Raw genomic sequence first — 15,670 nt, 5'->3', positions numbered from 1 at the left:
GGCCGTGCGCAGCAGAGCCGCCCCTTGCCTCTTGCCCCGCCCCCCCAGGGGCGGGGCTTCTCTGTCACCACCGCCCCGCCTGCCCCGGTGCATGCGCAGTGAAGGGGCGGGGCCGGTACCCCGGAAGCGGCGCGGGGCGCTGCCGCCATGGGGCTGTTCGGGAAGACCCCCGAGAAGCCGCCCAAGGAGCTGGTGAGGGCCCGGCGATGGCGATGGGTTGCTGGGGGGCCGGGGCGGAGGGGAGGAGGGTTCGGAGCGGGCGGTGCGCGCCGCGGGGCGCCGTCCCGGTGTGGCTGGGCCTCAGTAGCAGAGGTGGGGGGGGAGCCTTCGCCCGCCCTCCCCAAAGGACCGGGACCTCCGCGCTCGGTTCCTCCCGTCCGGAAGCTCAGCAGGCCCGCACCGTGGGGAGCCCTCGGAGGGGCTCCTGTCAGGGCCGCGGAAGCAGCGGTCAAAGGAGGGATGGATGCTTCCTGTGTGGCGCGGCCTGCGGAGGCTTGCTCAGCGGCTCTTGGAGGTTGAAGTTGTTGTTTGCTGGGTTCCATAACTTTCCGGATCCCTTCGGGGCTTCCAGGTGCTGCTGTAAAGCCTGTCTTATAATATGAATAGCCGAGGACTTGGGTTGTGTGGGGTGGTTTTGAGTGTGCAGATGCACTGCGAGAGCCTTGCTTCTACCCACAGATTTCTGATGGCACAGTGAAATGAAATAACGGGTTTCACTGTTGCTTTTCATAAATGTGTTAATAAAAAAAATCTGCTGTTTGGTGGAGAGAAAGATCAAATGGATTAGACAGAATGAAAAAGCAGACCCCAAAGGTGAAGGCTTGGAAGAGCTGCAGTGTCCTAGAACCATGGAACGGTTTGTGTTCGAAGGGACCTTAAAGCTCACCCACTTCCAACCCCTGCCACGGGCAGGGACCCCTTCCACTGGAGCAGCTTGCTCCAAGCCTCTGTGTCCAGCCCGGCCTTGAACACTGCCAGGGATGGGGCAGCCACAGCTTCTCTGGGCACCCTGTGCCAGCGCCTCAGCACCCTCACAGGGAAGAGCTTCTGCCTAAGAGCTCATCTCAGTCTCCCCTCGGGCAGGTTCAAGCCATTCCCCTTGGCCTGTCCCTACAGGCCCTTGTCCCAAGTCCCTCTCCAGGTTTCCTGCAGCCCCTTTAGGCACTGGAGCTGCTCTCAGGTCTCCCCTTCAGGAGCCTTCTCTTGTCCAGGCTGAACAAGCCCAGCTCTCTCAGCCTGTCACACATATTCCCTGCTACTCTGCATCAGCCACATCTCAGGGGAGCAGGTTATAGTTGTTCCTTGTTGGCTGATAGTGTTAGATGAGACATAGACATTCAGCAGTGTACTTCCCCTTCTCTACCTGTCTCATACACCACACAGGTTGGTTGTAGTCTCCTCCATTCACGAGTGGTGTTGGAAGATGTCACAGCAAGAACTGAGGTTTGGAGGCTGCTGCTCTCAGTGGTGGGATAAAGCAGCAGACAGCTGTTTAACCCACTCTATGTGGTTATACTGCACCAGTAAGTCCTTGTTTCATGTCTGATGAACAATATTTTGCCTTCCATAACAAACAAGCTTGTCATGTATTCCAATAACACAGTGTGTCTGTGGGTCATCTTTGAGCTGTTTGCCGAGGCACTAGAGACCAGGGAGAAATGCCAGTGTCATCCTGCTGTCAGGAGCATGCTCTGGATGTTGCAGTTTTAATGATGATTCACAGGCTGTAAGAGCGAGATTGAGAAATCCATTCATAGTAAGAAACTTCCTCCCTCCTGCATCTAACTGCAGGTTTAGAAGGAAGAAGGTAGTGATTTCTGCATAGTAGATGATGAGGAAACAGCAGCCCTGCCAGCTGCTATACACAGGATACTGTCCCTGAGAGGGCAGGAGAGAGCATCCAAACACCACAGGAGGGGATGCTGTTGGGAAGAGGTTGAGATTTTTGGGATAGTGATTTGCCCTGGGTTCATTTTTATGCTCTCTTTATGATCTAAAGCAAGCATCCTCTGTCCTTGTGAGGGGCTGGTGGTGCATTGCAGCCTGTCCAAAGCTGGGGGTCTACAATGCATTTAATGGCAGGTCTGGCTTGTTTGAGCTTAAAAAGTGGGTTTACCTCCAGTGTGGTCCAGGTGGTTTATTTCATTGTACTGTTTCTGGCTGACTCTTGGGTGTGATGTAGTGCTGGGAGAATGATATTTGTCACCAGTGTCTTTGGGATTGTGCATTACAGAGGCACAACCTCTGCATCCTGCTGTAGTTTTAGCTTGGAGAAGGTGAAGGGACAAAGGTCTGAAGCCTTTCACTGCCTCTAATGGGGTTGCAGTGAAGAAATAGCCATCAGTTGTGCCCTGTGATAGACCACAAAGTGGTCAGAGGGGAATTTTGAATTGGACGTGAGCAAAGGTCTTCACTACAGGAGTGATGAAGTGTTGGAATTGATGCTGAGAGTGGCTGTGAAGTCTCTGCCCTCACACAGTATCAAGACTCAATGGATGAGGCCCCATACAACCTGTCTGAACTCTGAACTTGGTCCTGCTTTGAGCAGGACATTGGCTTGGAGACCTCCTGAGGTTCCTTCTGGATAGTGGTACTCTTGGTGCTGTCATCCCCTACCCACATTTCTGCCTTATGCTGAAATCCCTCATGGCAAGTTCCCTGTGCACAGCAGCATCACTGTGATGTAGGAAGGTGGCCCAGCAGTGAGCGTCTCCAGCTCACAGACTGTGTCCTTAACTCCTTGCCTGAGTGTTGAGGGCTGCAGTAACTGGTGGTATCTCTGCAATGTTTGATGTTTTTATTTGAATAATGAACTATTTAAACATCACTCATAACTTAAAGCTGGTGCATTTTCCAGTGCTTCTTTTGATAGGGAGTGTTTCGGTTCCATGACATTATGAAAGCATAGTTTGAAAGTAGGAATTTCAAGTAACCCTCACTTTCTCTTTTTCAGGTCAATGAATGGTCCTTGAAGATAAGGAAAGAAATGAGAGTGATTGATAGACAGATCAGAGGTTTGTGCTTAGCCTCGCTTTTTCCTTTCCCTGCCTGCCTTCAAGGGGGTTTTGTTTGAATTGGGGGAGGCCGTGAAATCTGCTCACCTGGGGTGCTCTGTTGCATCTGGAATAAAGGAGGAGGAGGAATATGATCCTGGAGCCAGACTTAATCTGTGCCACAAAATGACGTTGCTGTGAAGTTCTCCAAGTAATATTTTCAAAGGAACTTGAATATTGTGTGCTTCCAGTAAAACATAATCCTCTTAAGTCTAATTCGTCTTCTCAAATGGGATTTATTATCCAGAATTCCACCCACATGGATTCAATGAATGGTATCGGCGTGGTATGTTATTCCACACGTAGAGGGTTCCATAGGTAAGTACTGGGGTGAAGTGCACATGCCGACCAAAAGTAGCTGCTGTCAGCTTGGGAAATTGCAAACAGGAGAGAGGAAAAGAACAAAATCCTTTTCTCAGTGGGAGTTTTGCTGTTAAATGATGAGTGTTACACCTTGAAGATGTCTTGAAAGACAGAGGAATTATTATTACATAGCCACTGGTTTAGATTTTCTTCTGCCCACTATCCCTGAAAACAGATTTGGGGCTAGATTCTGTGTTCCCCTTTTTGTCTTCTACCCAGCCCGCAGGTTTGGTCCATGGGATATGCTGGTAAAGGGTATTTAGTATCAGCATCTGGTTATTATTTGGGGCCTACAAGGATGCTGGAGAGGGGGCTGGAGCTATAGGACAAGGGGTGATGGGTTTAAATTGAACCGGGGAAGTTCAGGTCAGATATAAGGAGGAAATTCTTTACTGTGAGGCTGTAGAGGCACTGAAATGGGTTGTCCCAAAGAAGCTCTGAATGCTCCATCCCTGGCAGTGTTCAAGGCCAGGTTGGACAGAGCCTTGGGTGACATGGTCTGGTGTGAGGTGTCCCTGCCCATGGCAGGGGGTTGGAACTGGATGATCTTAAGGTCCTTTCCAACCCAAACCAGTCAGTGCTTCTGTGATTAGGCACATTCCTGGTTTGAGTGACTCCTCAAGTTGTATGTTCTCCATTCCTGCCTTGATCCCCAGCCACACACTTGTGGATGAAGTGGTGGGGTCTGTATGTGCTCCCACTTGTAGGTTTGTACAAGTTGGTTGGAGAGAGGTGCTTGTGCAGTGCAAAGTCTGCCTTGTTCCTCACTTTCCGAATGAGGACAAGGGTTTGTGCCTCCTCCAGGAACACCAGCGTACAGTGATGCTCATTCTACTTGTGAGTTATGTTCTCCAAGGCACTTCATGTGGCTGTATCAGGCACAGAGGAACTGCAATGTGGCTGATCTTGTTAGTAAAGTATGTTTTAGAGGTCCCATCCTCCCTGGGAGCAAACTATCCCTGTGCTCACAATTGATGGCTTCTTGACATTATGGTTTTCTCTCAGCTTTACACATGCCATAATACTTGTAATGGCCTATATAGATCCTGGGTTATGTGGTAGCCTGATATTTTGAGGTAGATGTAAGTCTAATTACTATTACAGCTCTAAACATGCCTGCATATGTATTTCGGAGTGCTAAATTCAAAGAGGTACATTTCAGCATGAAATTGCTTACGCTAACCACAAACCATCTGCTATTCTGATAATTCCCATTAAAATAAAGAGCAGAATATCTTCGGGATGTTCATGTGGCTGTTAGACTCTGCTGTGCTTTATCACTCCAGTTGAGACTTCCACAGGAAATCACTGCAATTTTGGGGTCAGGATGTAGAGCTGGGACCTTGGTTTCCTCAGGGAAGGCTGTACTAGAGGTACTGTGATACAGCAACACTGGGATCCACCTGGGATGACCTGAGTGGACTGGGATCACTCCAACACTTGGCTGGTCAGTGCAGCTACTAATAGAGGAGCACACTGTTTTGAACCACCTGTGGTTGGCCTCTTGCTCTGTGGTGACTTCCGTGTAGGTTGCTTGGAGGGTTTGGAGACATGAGGCGTATCCTTGTGGCTTCAGAACGGAATGTTTTGGGGTAATATAGTTGGAGTGATACAGTTTGCAAGTCTGTCTCACAGTGCTTTGCACTGCTTTGTGCCTGTTGTGCTTGGTAGCATTGCAGAGGGAGTGCTGTAGGGACTCTGGCTCGCTAGAGCTGCGTAGCTGGCATTGGCCTTCAAAGACTTGTTGCCTATTTGTGCCACTATTTCCTATTCAGCAGTTTGTCACGCAAGTGAAAGCATTTACTCGAGTATGGGGCCACCCTGTGCTAGTTTGGTTGTAGTGACACGATGTTTGTGGTTGGGTTTAGCCTGACAAAGTGAATGTAATGACAAAGTGAATGTAATTCCTCAGTGCTGCTGGAGCACTCCCGGTGCTTCCTCTTCACTTCTGCTGTTTCTTACCTGTTCTGATATGCTGGGACTCGGCTCACTCCCATGTCTGACATACAAAAGTCTTCAAGCCTTGGACATTCCCCCAAATAATAGTGGGAAAGCAGCAAGGAGAGTGTTTTCCTGATTGTGATCCTGCAGATATCCTTTAGGATAAAGACACCATTGGCTGATACTGAGAGAATGACTCACCTTGAGCACAGGGTTCATTAACTCCCACATGAGAAGCTGCATTGAAGTCTCTCAGTTGGCATCTGCCAATAAGCACAGTGTGTGGATGCCTTTGTTTCATGAAAGGGCAACTTCTGATTCCTGCCTGCATGTAACTTCTGTCTGGTATAAATCAAGAAGACTCAAAACCCCCTAAATTTGAACAGAAATAATTGTTTCTTTACTAGAAAATAATGGTTCGTGGTCACTTCATAGAATCATAGAACAGTTAGGGTTGGAAAGGACCTCAAGATCATCCAGTTCCAACCCCCCTGCCATGGGCAGGGACACCTCACACTAAACCATCTCACCCAAGGCTTCATCCAACCTGGCCTTGAACACTGCCAGGGATGGAGCACTCACAACCTCCCTGGGCAGCCCATTCCAGTGCCTCACCACCCTCACAGGAAAGAATTTCCTCCTTATATCCAATCTAAACTTCCCCTGTTTAAGTTTTAACCCGTTACCCCTTGTCCTGTCACTACAGTCCCTGACGAAGAGTCCCTCCCCAGCATCCCTATAGGCCCCCTTCAGGTACTGGAAGGCTGCTCTGAGGTCTCCACGCAGCCTTCTCTTCTCCAGGCTGCACAGCCCCAACTTCCTCAGCCTGTCTTCATACGGGAGGTGCTCCAGTCCCCTGATCATCCTCGTGGCCTCCTCTGGACTTGTTCCAGCAGTTCCATGTCCTTTTATGTTGAGGACACCAGACCTGCACACAGTGCTCCAGGTGAGGTCTCACAAGAGCAGAGTAATCTAACCCTTGCTGTCTGAATTCTTTATTTACTTTAGGCTAATTTTTTTTGTGGACTCATAAATCCACATTCATCAGTAGCTGGTTCATTGCTGATTCTGGAGAAGGAAGGGGGTTGCTGCAGTCCCTGCTTGTTCCTGCATTTCTTACTCTGGGCTTTTTGAGGTACACAGCCAGTGTTACCTGAGAAGGCAGATGTGAGCAGTCCCATCAGATTTGCTGCAGAAACCACGGTACTTCCTGGATAATATTTCACATCCAGTTATTTGGTGCTCATGTAGTACCAGACCTAGGTCAGCATTCCTGCTCCAGCATGCTCTTATGATAGCCGTTGAATGAAGCTGGGTACCAGGAGAGTTTGAACAGGCTGGTTTAAGTTGTATCTAACAATTACCAGCGTAGTAGTTTCTGCTGATGAATCATCCATAGCTTTGGTGCCAGCCAGCTTGCGCTCTGAACGTGCCAGTTCATACAAACACCTAATGCACGTGTGTTTAAAGGGTGAGCAGCAGCAACTCAAGACCTTAACTCCTTAGGCACAAGTATAGACTTGGTTGGGTGGCCAGTTGAGGCTCCACGACTTGTGCCTGACAGGGGGAATAAATAAGTTTATCTGCAAGGGTGAAGACTTCTTTTTGGCAGGAATTAAGAGTTCTAAGTCACTTACGAATTCACTGTAGAAGTGGTTATGCTGTTTTCTGCAGGCAGTGTACATCTAAAGCTTTCTAACTCTGTGAGATCAACCTTCTACATCCTTTCTGAATGTATCTTTTAAGAAGAACACAATTCAGGGCTTTAGAAAGTGACAGCAGCAGCCTTCAGATTCCCTTGAAGGTGGTCAGATGGGTTAAGCTTTGATGTAGTCTGACAGGTAGGTATGTTTGCTAGTGAAATGCCTGCCTGGCTTCTGAGACTGAGTTTTAAACTACTTGTGACAGCTTTGTTCCTTCCTGATGTAGTGGGACTATCAGCGATGAAGAGGTAACTTTATAAACAGCAAATCAGTCTTAAACTATGCGTGTATGTATTCTGTATCTGTGTCAGTATTTATATATCTATACATCAGGCCAGTTTGATAGGAAGTCGTTCTGAAGTTCTAAGTCAAGTAATGGCTTTGTTCTTACTGGACCTTAAGGATTCGTCTTCGCTCAGCTTGATGCAGGAGTATTACTGGAGAGTCCTTTACAGTACTCATGGCTGCAGAGGGAATTACGGAGCTGGATGCCTAGTAATGAGAAACCTCCTATTAATATTCAGTTGAATTAATCAGCTAACATGTAAAACAGCTTAGAACAAGGTCTTCGAGCAACAGAGGGAGTTTGAAATCAAGCAGAAATGATTCTTCGCATTGAAAATACCCCCCAACAAATGACTGGTTTCTCTTACGCATCCTTTAGCACCTTGTCACTCTTTGCTGTGTATTTTCTGTATTCCAGATATCCAGAGGGAAGAGGAGAAGGTGAAGAGGTCAATAAAGGATGCTGCCAAAAAGGGTCAGAAAGATGTGTGTGTGATCCTGGCCAAGGAATTGATCCGCTCCCGAAAGGCCGTAAGCAAACTCTATGCATCCAAAGCCCACATGAACTCTGTTCTCATGGGGATGAAGAACCAGCTTGGTAAGAACAGCTTCTGAGCACAAGTGCAATGACTCCTCTGGCGTTAGAAGTGAGGTCTGAGTCAAGGTCAAGCACAGGCAGGGCTGGAATTGGAAGCAGTGCTGCTCTTGTGAAAGGCAGCTGATTCCTGGGCTTCAGGACCCAGGGAAACTCCTCCCATAGCAGTCCCAGAGGCACGAGGCTGCTGCAGTTCCATGTCCCCACATCCAGCCGGGCTGAGCACTTGGTCCCAGCAGGCATGTGCAGCCACACATGCTCACTGCAGTGCCTTTACCAGCTCCCCTGTAGACACACACAGCTCTCACACAGGCATTAACAGCACTGACACTCAATCCTGGTCTTCCTCTTCAGCTGATTAGGACTAAGGTGCCCTAGTAGAACACATACGTACATGCATTCAAGGTATGGGATGTTCCAAGAGCTGCTGTCAGATGCCCAGTGTAAGCTGGCTGTCTGGTAGTTGGCCGCAGATCTCCTCCTCTGCCTGAGCTGGTATGTGGTCCTGCAGGCCCCTGAAGTTTGTGTGTTCCCTATGGCTATTCCCTTAAAAATCCCATAGTAAATTCTTCATGTCCAGCCACATTCCTGCAGTCCCCTTAAAAGATCTGTCCTGAGTCTTCCCTGAGTCCAAAACACTTTTTCCCCTCACATCCCATAATGAGTCCTGTATCCCTGTAGGCAATAACCCCCTTCAGCGTGCAGACCTTTCCCACTGCCCTGTGTGGATGGTTTCCCACCCTGGGCTCTGAAGCAGCCAGGGAGCTCACAGTTAGTTCCAGGGGTCCCTACTCCTCCTCGTTCCCTCGATCCTCTCTGTGTTCCCTCTAGGATTATCACCTCTCCTCAGAGCCTGAGGGCTGCAGTGACATTGGGGCTCATATGCTCTGAAACAGAACCTGCTTCCAGTAGTTTGGGGCGTGTTTTCAGTGTGTTCCTAACCAGTTCAAGTGTGTGCCCGATATCCCTGTGTCCTTGGGGGGGTTCTCATGGAGCCTGTTACTGGTTTTGACAGGATCTGTGGCATGAGGTTTATTTCCTGCAGTAGAATTCCCTTCATCTGGTAAACTGTTTTCTCTAGCAAGAGTCTTGTGGCACTTGCTAAGCCCCAAATGGAGATCTGGGGGCAGTGTTTGATTTCCTTGATGTGGATGAGTAGATTTGTGGCTTAATATCTTTGCTCTCTGCAAACCCCACTTAGTCCTTTGTGCTCCTCCAGTACCAGCACAGTCCCTCATTCCTCATCCACAGCAGCCATCTGTTGTAATAGATTTCCTGCAGCATTTTCTAGACTCTGGAGTGTTCCAGCCTGTAACAAGAGCAGAACAGAAAGCATTAAAGACAGGGAAAGACTTGGTGGGGTTAAACAGGCTACTGATGTCGGAGTACTTCCCCCTACCCAGCATTATCCAAGCAGGTGCCAGTGGATTTTAACACTTGGATGAGTGATAAAGTGAGGTGTCTCAATGTGAACCTTGGGTGTAATCTTATGTGGCTCCCTATGTACCTGATTCAGGAAGGGGAAGCAGCAGCCATCCTTGAGGTGCCCTTTCAAAGGAAACACAGCAGCCTCCTCCTTATTACCACCAGCCGCATCTTCATGCTGCTGGGAATGTTCTGATCCACTTAGGAAGAAATCTAATACTCACTCTGGGGTTTGTATTAACTGGTTTCATCTTGGGGAAATGACCACTGAAGGCAAAACTTCTGTCAGTTTGTTAACATTACAAGTGTCAGGCTCTTGAAGTATTAAAATGACAAGTAAATATGTGCTGTACCTTCATTTTGCTTCATGAAGGAGTGACCATTTTATACACAAACAGGTAAGCTCCCTGCGAGCAGGAAGCTGCCACATTAAACAGCAGGAACCTCACAGTAGGCTGGGTTGGACACAGGGGCTTGGAGCAAGCTGCTCTAGTGGAAGGGGTCCCTGCCCGTGGCAGGGGTTGGAACTGGATGAGCTTTAAGGTCCCTTCCAACCCAAACCAGGCTGGGATTGTGGCAGAGTTAGTTCCCACTACCAGGTGCTGGGCAGAAGGTGAAAGCCCCAGCAAGACTTCTGGCTGTGAGGGATACAGGCAGGAGGTCCTCAGGGATCACTCTCTTATGAGCTGGGTGCAAATCTCTCTGCAGCCAACCTGGATGCTCCAGCTAACTGTACAGGACCAGGATATTTGCTATCAATGCATTTTTTTTCTGATGCGGGCAGAAGTTGAGTTTTCCAGGAAGGCAGACATGAGTGAAGAATCCCAGACTGGGTTGTGTTGGAAGGGACCTTAAAGCACATCCGGTTCCAACCCCTGCCACGGGCAGGGACCCCTTCCACTGGAGCAGCTTGCTCCAAGCCCCTGTGTCCAACCTGGCCTTGAGCACTGCCAGGGATGGGGCAGCCACAGCTTCTCTGGGCACCCTGTGCCAGCGCCTCAGCACCCTCCCAGGGAAGAGCTTCTGCCTAAGAGCTCAGCTCAGTCTCCCCTCTGGCAGGTTCAAGCCATTCCCCTTGGCCTGTCCCTATAGGCCCTTGTCCAAAGCCCCTCTCCAGGTTTTCTGCAGCCCCTTTAGGCACTGGAGCTGCTCTCAGGTCTCCCCTTCAGGAGCCTTCTCTTGTCCAGGCTGCCCCAGCCCAGCTCTCTCAGCCTGGCTCCAGAGCAGAGCTGCTCCAGCCTTTGTAGCATCTCTGGCCTCCCTCCAACAGCTCCGCGTCCCTCTTGTGCTGTTGCCACAGAGCTGGACACAGGACTGCAGGGGGGTTCTCATGCGAGCAGAGCAGAGGGGAGGGATCACTATGGAGAAGGGGGATGCAAGTTTCTCTTTTGAAATAAATTGCCCGATTCAAACACATCTGTGCCCATGTAGGGAGGATGGCATCGCTCTGCTTTGTGGTACGTGGATCATTGAAGCTTTCCTCTCCCTCTCCTTCACAGCGGTGCTGAGAGTAGCAGGTTCATTGCAGAAGAGCACAGAAGTCATGAAAGCTATGCAAAACCTAGTCAAAATCCCTGAAATCCAAGCGACGATGAGGGAGTTGTCCAAAGAGATGATGAAGGTAAGATCTAGAGCAACAGGATCCGGGTGGACAGGAGCTAGTCTTTACTGTGCCATGAGATCACTCAGGTGGCTCCTTTGTCAGAGGGATTTGCGTGAACCCTAATGAATGCAAATTGAATTAGCACATAATAGCTGGGACTCTCTAGCAGAGTAGATGATACTGCAGCATGTTTGGTGTAGAGCTTGAGGTGTAAAACTGCTGCTGAGGTTGAGGATGGAATTGGATCCATCCCCATGCAGAGCGGTTGTGGCTTGGTTGTCCCAGTCCCATGGGCAGGGGCAGGGCAAGGCTGGCGGCAGTGCCCAGTGACTGCCGTGGCCCTCAGCTTCTCCCTGCTCTTGGGAGATGCTCTTGGGAGATGGGAGAAAGTTGCTGCTTTCAGGGATAGAAATGTTCATTGAGACCCCTGACAGCCTCTTGTGGAGCTGGGAGCTCAAAGTCTCATCTTGGCCATGATGGCTGCTTTAATACTGGGTTTAGAACACCCAGCTTAGTGTCTCCATGGGATGAAGTGCTCTGGTTTTGAGCTGCACTGCTTCTGTGTTGTGGCTGGTGTCTTTTCAGCTACCAAAACTGGTTTGCTTTTTCCCCTCTTGCAACTCAAGTTTGATTTCTTACTCATTTTACCACTGTGCACCAGAGCAGTTTGACCATCTGTAGGTTATAGACCCTGCAGAGGGAGTTTTCAAATCACAGAATCATAGCTTTGTGTTGGAAGGGACCTTCAAAGCTCATCTAGTCCAACCCCTAAATGCAGACAGGAGAAAAGGAAGCTGGGTCAGACACTGATTTCACTGTGTTGTACAGTCTGTGTTGTACTGAGGTTTGCAGTTGTATTTCATGGGCTTGGAGCGTGTTCAGATGTGGAGCAACAATGACACCTTGAGGGTTTCCGAGTGAGAACACGGGTATTTTGTCCTCATTTTTCTTCCTGCTTTTCCTGTGCACTGCTTGTAGAGTCACAGAATCAGCTGGGTTGGAAAAGCCCTTTAAGCTCATCCAGTCCAACCATTCCCTGTGCACTGCCAAGGCCACCACTGACCCATGGCACTGAGGCCTCATCTCCACGGTGTGTGAACACTTGCAGGGACGGTGCCTGCAGCCCTGCCCTGGGCAGCCTGTTCCAATGCCGGAGCACCCTCTGGGGCAGGAATTGTTCCCAATATCCAATCTAAACCTGCCCTGGGGCAGCTTGAGGCCGGTTCCTCTTGTCCCATCCCTTGTTCCTTGGGAGCAGAGCCCAGCCCCTCCTGGCTCCATCCTCCTGTCAGGCACTTGTAGGGAGCCATCAGGTCCCCCCTGAGCCTTCTCTTCTCCATCTGAACCCCCCAGGTCCCTCAGCCGTTCCCCATCACACTTGGGCTCCAGGCCCTGCACCAGCTCCATGCCCTTCTCTGGCCCCGCTCCAGCACCTCAATGTCTCTTGTAGTGAGGGGCCCAGAGCTGAACACAGGATTCGAGGTGCGGCCTCACCAGTGCCCAGTACAGGGGGACAGTCCTTGCCCTGGTCCTGCTGCCGCACTGGTGCTGGTACAGGCCAGGATGCTGTTGTCATCTTGGCTGCCTGGGCACAAGCTGCTCATGTTTAGCCAGCTGATACGAGATAGGTACTTAGACTGGAGGCAGGGGTGTTAGGTCCCTTCCTGCAGTGGGATGGGCTTGATCCAGAAAGTCTGAGTGGTGTTAGATGCCTGGATAGGTATAACCCAAATGAGGAAGTAGGAAGCGTGTCCTTACTGTGCTGCACATTGCAAGCACATCATGCACTGCCTTCTCTGCTTTCTGCTAGGCTGGTATTATAGAGGAGATGCTGGAGGACACCTTTGAAAGCCTGGAGGATCAGGAGGAAATGGAGGAGGAAGCAGAGATGGAAATCGACAAAATCCTGTTTGAAATCACAGCTGGTGAGTTTGCATTGGCTGGGAGCAGAGCCGTGACCCTGCTGTGCTCAGCAGGACACAGCACTTCGCATCCTTCTTTGTTCTGAGCTGTGCGCTCCCCGAGGTGTCTTGGCCTTTGCCACCAGGCAGAGTGCTTTTGGAAGCTGGTTTCTCAGGGAGTACTGGATGAGGAGGCCGGTGCGGTTCAGTAAAGCAGTAGTAATGTCTGTGTAGTTCCTCAGTGAGGCTGCAGGAGCTCAGTGTCTGTCTCTGCATCCTCCCGCTGAGGGGAAATGTGTATGACTGACCGGACAGGCTGTTATTAATGAAGCCATGAAATGAACTTGGCCGTGTTACCTCGAGTCTCAGGCCATGTGGGGATTCCTGGCTGTAAAGTGCTGTTGGGGTCTTGAGGATTTGGAGAGAATAACACACAACAAACCCAAATTCCAACCATGAACCCCAGCTCCTGAAGTCACGATCTACTGGCTCTTACTTGCCTTAGATAATGCTTCGAATGCTCCTTGCCTGGATTTCTTGTGAGGTGGTGTGAGATGCACAGCTCCACGGCCCCTACCCTGCTCTTGCCTCATGCCCAGCCACTGCTGTGTTGCCCTCCCTTGTTTCTCACATCCTACTTTCCTTTTCCCCATCCTGTTTCCTGGCTGGGAGCTGCTCCCTTCCTGCCTCTCCCAAGCAAGTTGATACTGATCGAGTCAGCCACTTGTGCCCAGCCTCTACCAGCAGTGAGTGGCTGGATTCCTTTAGCTGCACCTCACCACGAAGACCTAATGCACACCCTTTGTTTGCAGGGGCCTTGGGTAAAGCACCCAGTAAAGTCACAGATGCTCTTCCAGAGCCCGAGCCGATGGGAGCGACAGCTGCTGTGGATGAGGAGGAAGACATCGAGGCGATGCAGTCACGGTTGGCCACCCTCCGCAGCTAAGGGGGGTCCAGCATGTACAGGTGGCTTCTGAGCCATTGCCCTGCCTTCAAAATGCAAAACTTAATACGTGAGAGTACTTTATGTAATATATATAGTTATTTTTTTCTTCCTGGGGGTTGTGTTCTCTAAGAACCTACTGTAACATACCTCTGCCTGGGGAGGGTGAGCTGCAGCGGTCACCCTTTCTCTTCAGCCCATCTCCCCTGTGAGAGGCCGTGATGAAATGGTAGCGATGGTGTAACCTTATGGGTTTGTAGATAGAAAGTCCTGAAATCCATCCTTAGCTTCAAGAAGCATCTTGTCCTAAAAGGCACTTTGGCTTCGTCTGCTACCCAAAGCCTTCAGCAGTGTAAGAGCGTGTTCTTCCTGAATCACTACACGTTTTATTAAAGCTGCTTTTAACAGTCAGTTCAGTTTGCATCACTTCAACCTCTCTTCCACCTCTACCAGCTCCCTCCCGGGTTTAGAACACCTTTGGGGTTGTTTCTTTAGCACACAGGTGAAGAAAAGCTTTTAGCTGTTAAATAGTTGCTGTGTTCCAGTGTGGCCCAGGTGGTGTATGCTCACTGTAGTGCCTTCTTCAGCAACTACCAGCTCCATTTCCCTTATCTCTACAGCCACATACCCAGTGTCAGGCTTTGTGTCATTAACTGAGCAGCACTGCTGTGAAACACAATGGGGTTATGGAAATGCTGTTGTATGATCTGTTGTTACACAAAGCAGCTGATTTACCTCTGTGCCAAACACCACAGCCCAGGGGCTGGAGCTGAGCTAAGATGACACTGCCTTGCTGCTGCTGGAGCTGGGACCCTCACAGAGAAAGGCAATGACCCTACAGATGCTTAAAGTCATGCTATGATCATTTCTATAAGGATCAGAGGCTGCAAAGCCTTAATGGAGCTACAGCTTCTTGAAAGGGCTTCCTTAAATGACAGTCTCCACCACAGCACCTAAATTCATCCCTTAGAAGCTGGAGAATTGAATTTTTCAGGATAAATAAAGATGAAATGAGATTTCAGCCTGGAGAAGGTGCTGTGGGGAGACCTCATAATGGTCATCCAGTGTCCAAAGGGGCCAACCAGCAATCCAGAGAGGGACACTTGCCAAGGGTATGTAGGGACAGAACAAGGCGGGGTAGCTTTAAACTGACAGAGGGTTTGTCCACATGAGCCTCACTCAAGTTTTAATCTTGGTGGGTGCCACCTTTTCTCTCTGGTTGGAGAGGAAGGCAGCAGCTGTACCTGGTCCCGGTGCACACAGCACTTGATCCTAACTCTCCACAAGTCACTGCACGCTCTGCTGCACTTCAGGTACTGACGCTTAATGCAGTGAGGTGCAGTGGGGAGGGGAATGAGCACAGTTTGGCAGTGCGTTACATGAAGTTCAGAACTGTGACCAGGACATTTCCTCTCCCACCTGGCTCTTCCCAACAGCTCTCCCATGCATTTCAGTGCCAGAAGGGACACTGGAGAACAGAAAAGTTTGGATTATGTCATTAGATGGGAGATGTGCTCTTCCACTCTTGCCCTGTGCCTCTTTTATGATGGTTTCAGTCTTTCTCAAGTGATTCTGGAGCAGTGTGTGTGCTATTTAAGACTGCAGCTGCAAAGCTCCTTTAATACAGACCCTGATGCTGGCTGAGAAGCAGCCACTGAGCTACATCATGCTTCAGTCAGTCAATCAAAGAGAGCTGTAATCAAACCTGTCTGAATTCAATATGCCAAAGCCTGCAGGTGCTTTACAAACCAGCTCAAGCAGTATATGATACACCATTTTCTTTTGCATTTCAAAGCGCTGCCTCAAATGAGTTACTTTTGAAAGCCTCAGTCGAAGAAGCCATGCAAGGAACAGTATC

The 15,670-nt window shown here is 49.8% G+C and overlaps 2 protein-coding genes across 3 annotated transcripts in view; one reads left to right on the top strand and one right to left on the bottom strand.

Moving 5' to 3' along the window:
• Positions 1 to 85: 85 nt before the first annotated feature.
• CHMP3 (charged multivesicular body protein 3) lies at positions 86 to 14,223 on the top strand. 2 transcript variants are annotated; one of them, XM_065661576.1, is made up of 6 exons: positions 86 to 192; positions 2,954 to 3,014; positions 7,764 to 7,943; positions 10,865 to 10,986; positions 12,779 to 12,893; positions 13,682 to 14,223. In XM_065661576.1, the coding sequence occupies exons 1-6, from the start codon at positions 148 to 150 to the stop codon at positions 13,813 to 13,815; spliced, it is 657 nt and encodes a 218-aa protein (XP_065517648.1). In that variant the 5' UTR covers positions 86 to 147; the 3' UTR covers positions 13,816 to 14,223. The 2 variants fall into 2 exon arrangements, with proteins under 2 accessions (XP_065517648.1, XP_065517657.1); XM_065661585.1 differs by lacking the exon at positions 86 to 192 and adding an exon at positions 1,432 to 1,523.
• KDM3A (lysine demethylase 3A) overlaps positions 13,926 to 15,670 on the bottom strand; it is a 40,598-nt gene continuing 38,853 nt past the window's right edge. The window contains exon 27 of the transcript XR_010608584.1: positions 13,926 to 15,669. The gene's annotated coding sequence lies outside the window, so the exon portion shown is untranslated. The remainder of the gene's footprint in view (position 15,670) is intronic.

This window comes from Lathamus discolor, chromosome 1, assembly GCF_037157495.1.
Source record: "Lathamus discolor isolate bLatDis1 chromosome 1, bLatDis1.hap1, whole genome shotgun sequence".
Lineage (NCBI taxonomy): Eukaryota > Metazoa > Chordata > Aves > Psittaciformes > Psittacidae > Lathamus > Lathamus discolor.
Note: the sequence above shows the minus strand (reverse complement) of the source record. Positions and strands in the feature narration are given on the sequence as shown.

Bases quoted from the DNA above. Each gene is read 5' to 3' on its own strand.
- CHMP3 (XM_065661576.1), top strand. From the start codon at position 148: ATGGGGCTGTTCGGGAAGACCCCCGAGAAGCCGCCCAAGGAGCTG. The intron at 193-2,953 runs GTGAGGGCCCGG...TCTCTTTTTCAG, and splicing joins AGAAGCCGCCCAAGGAGCTG to GTCAATGAATGGTCCTTGAA. The intron at 12,894-13,681 runs GTGAGTTTGCAT...CTTTGTTTGCAG, and splicing joins CCTGTTTGAAATCACAGCTG to GGGCCTTGGGTAAAGCACCC.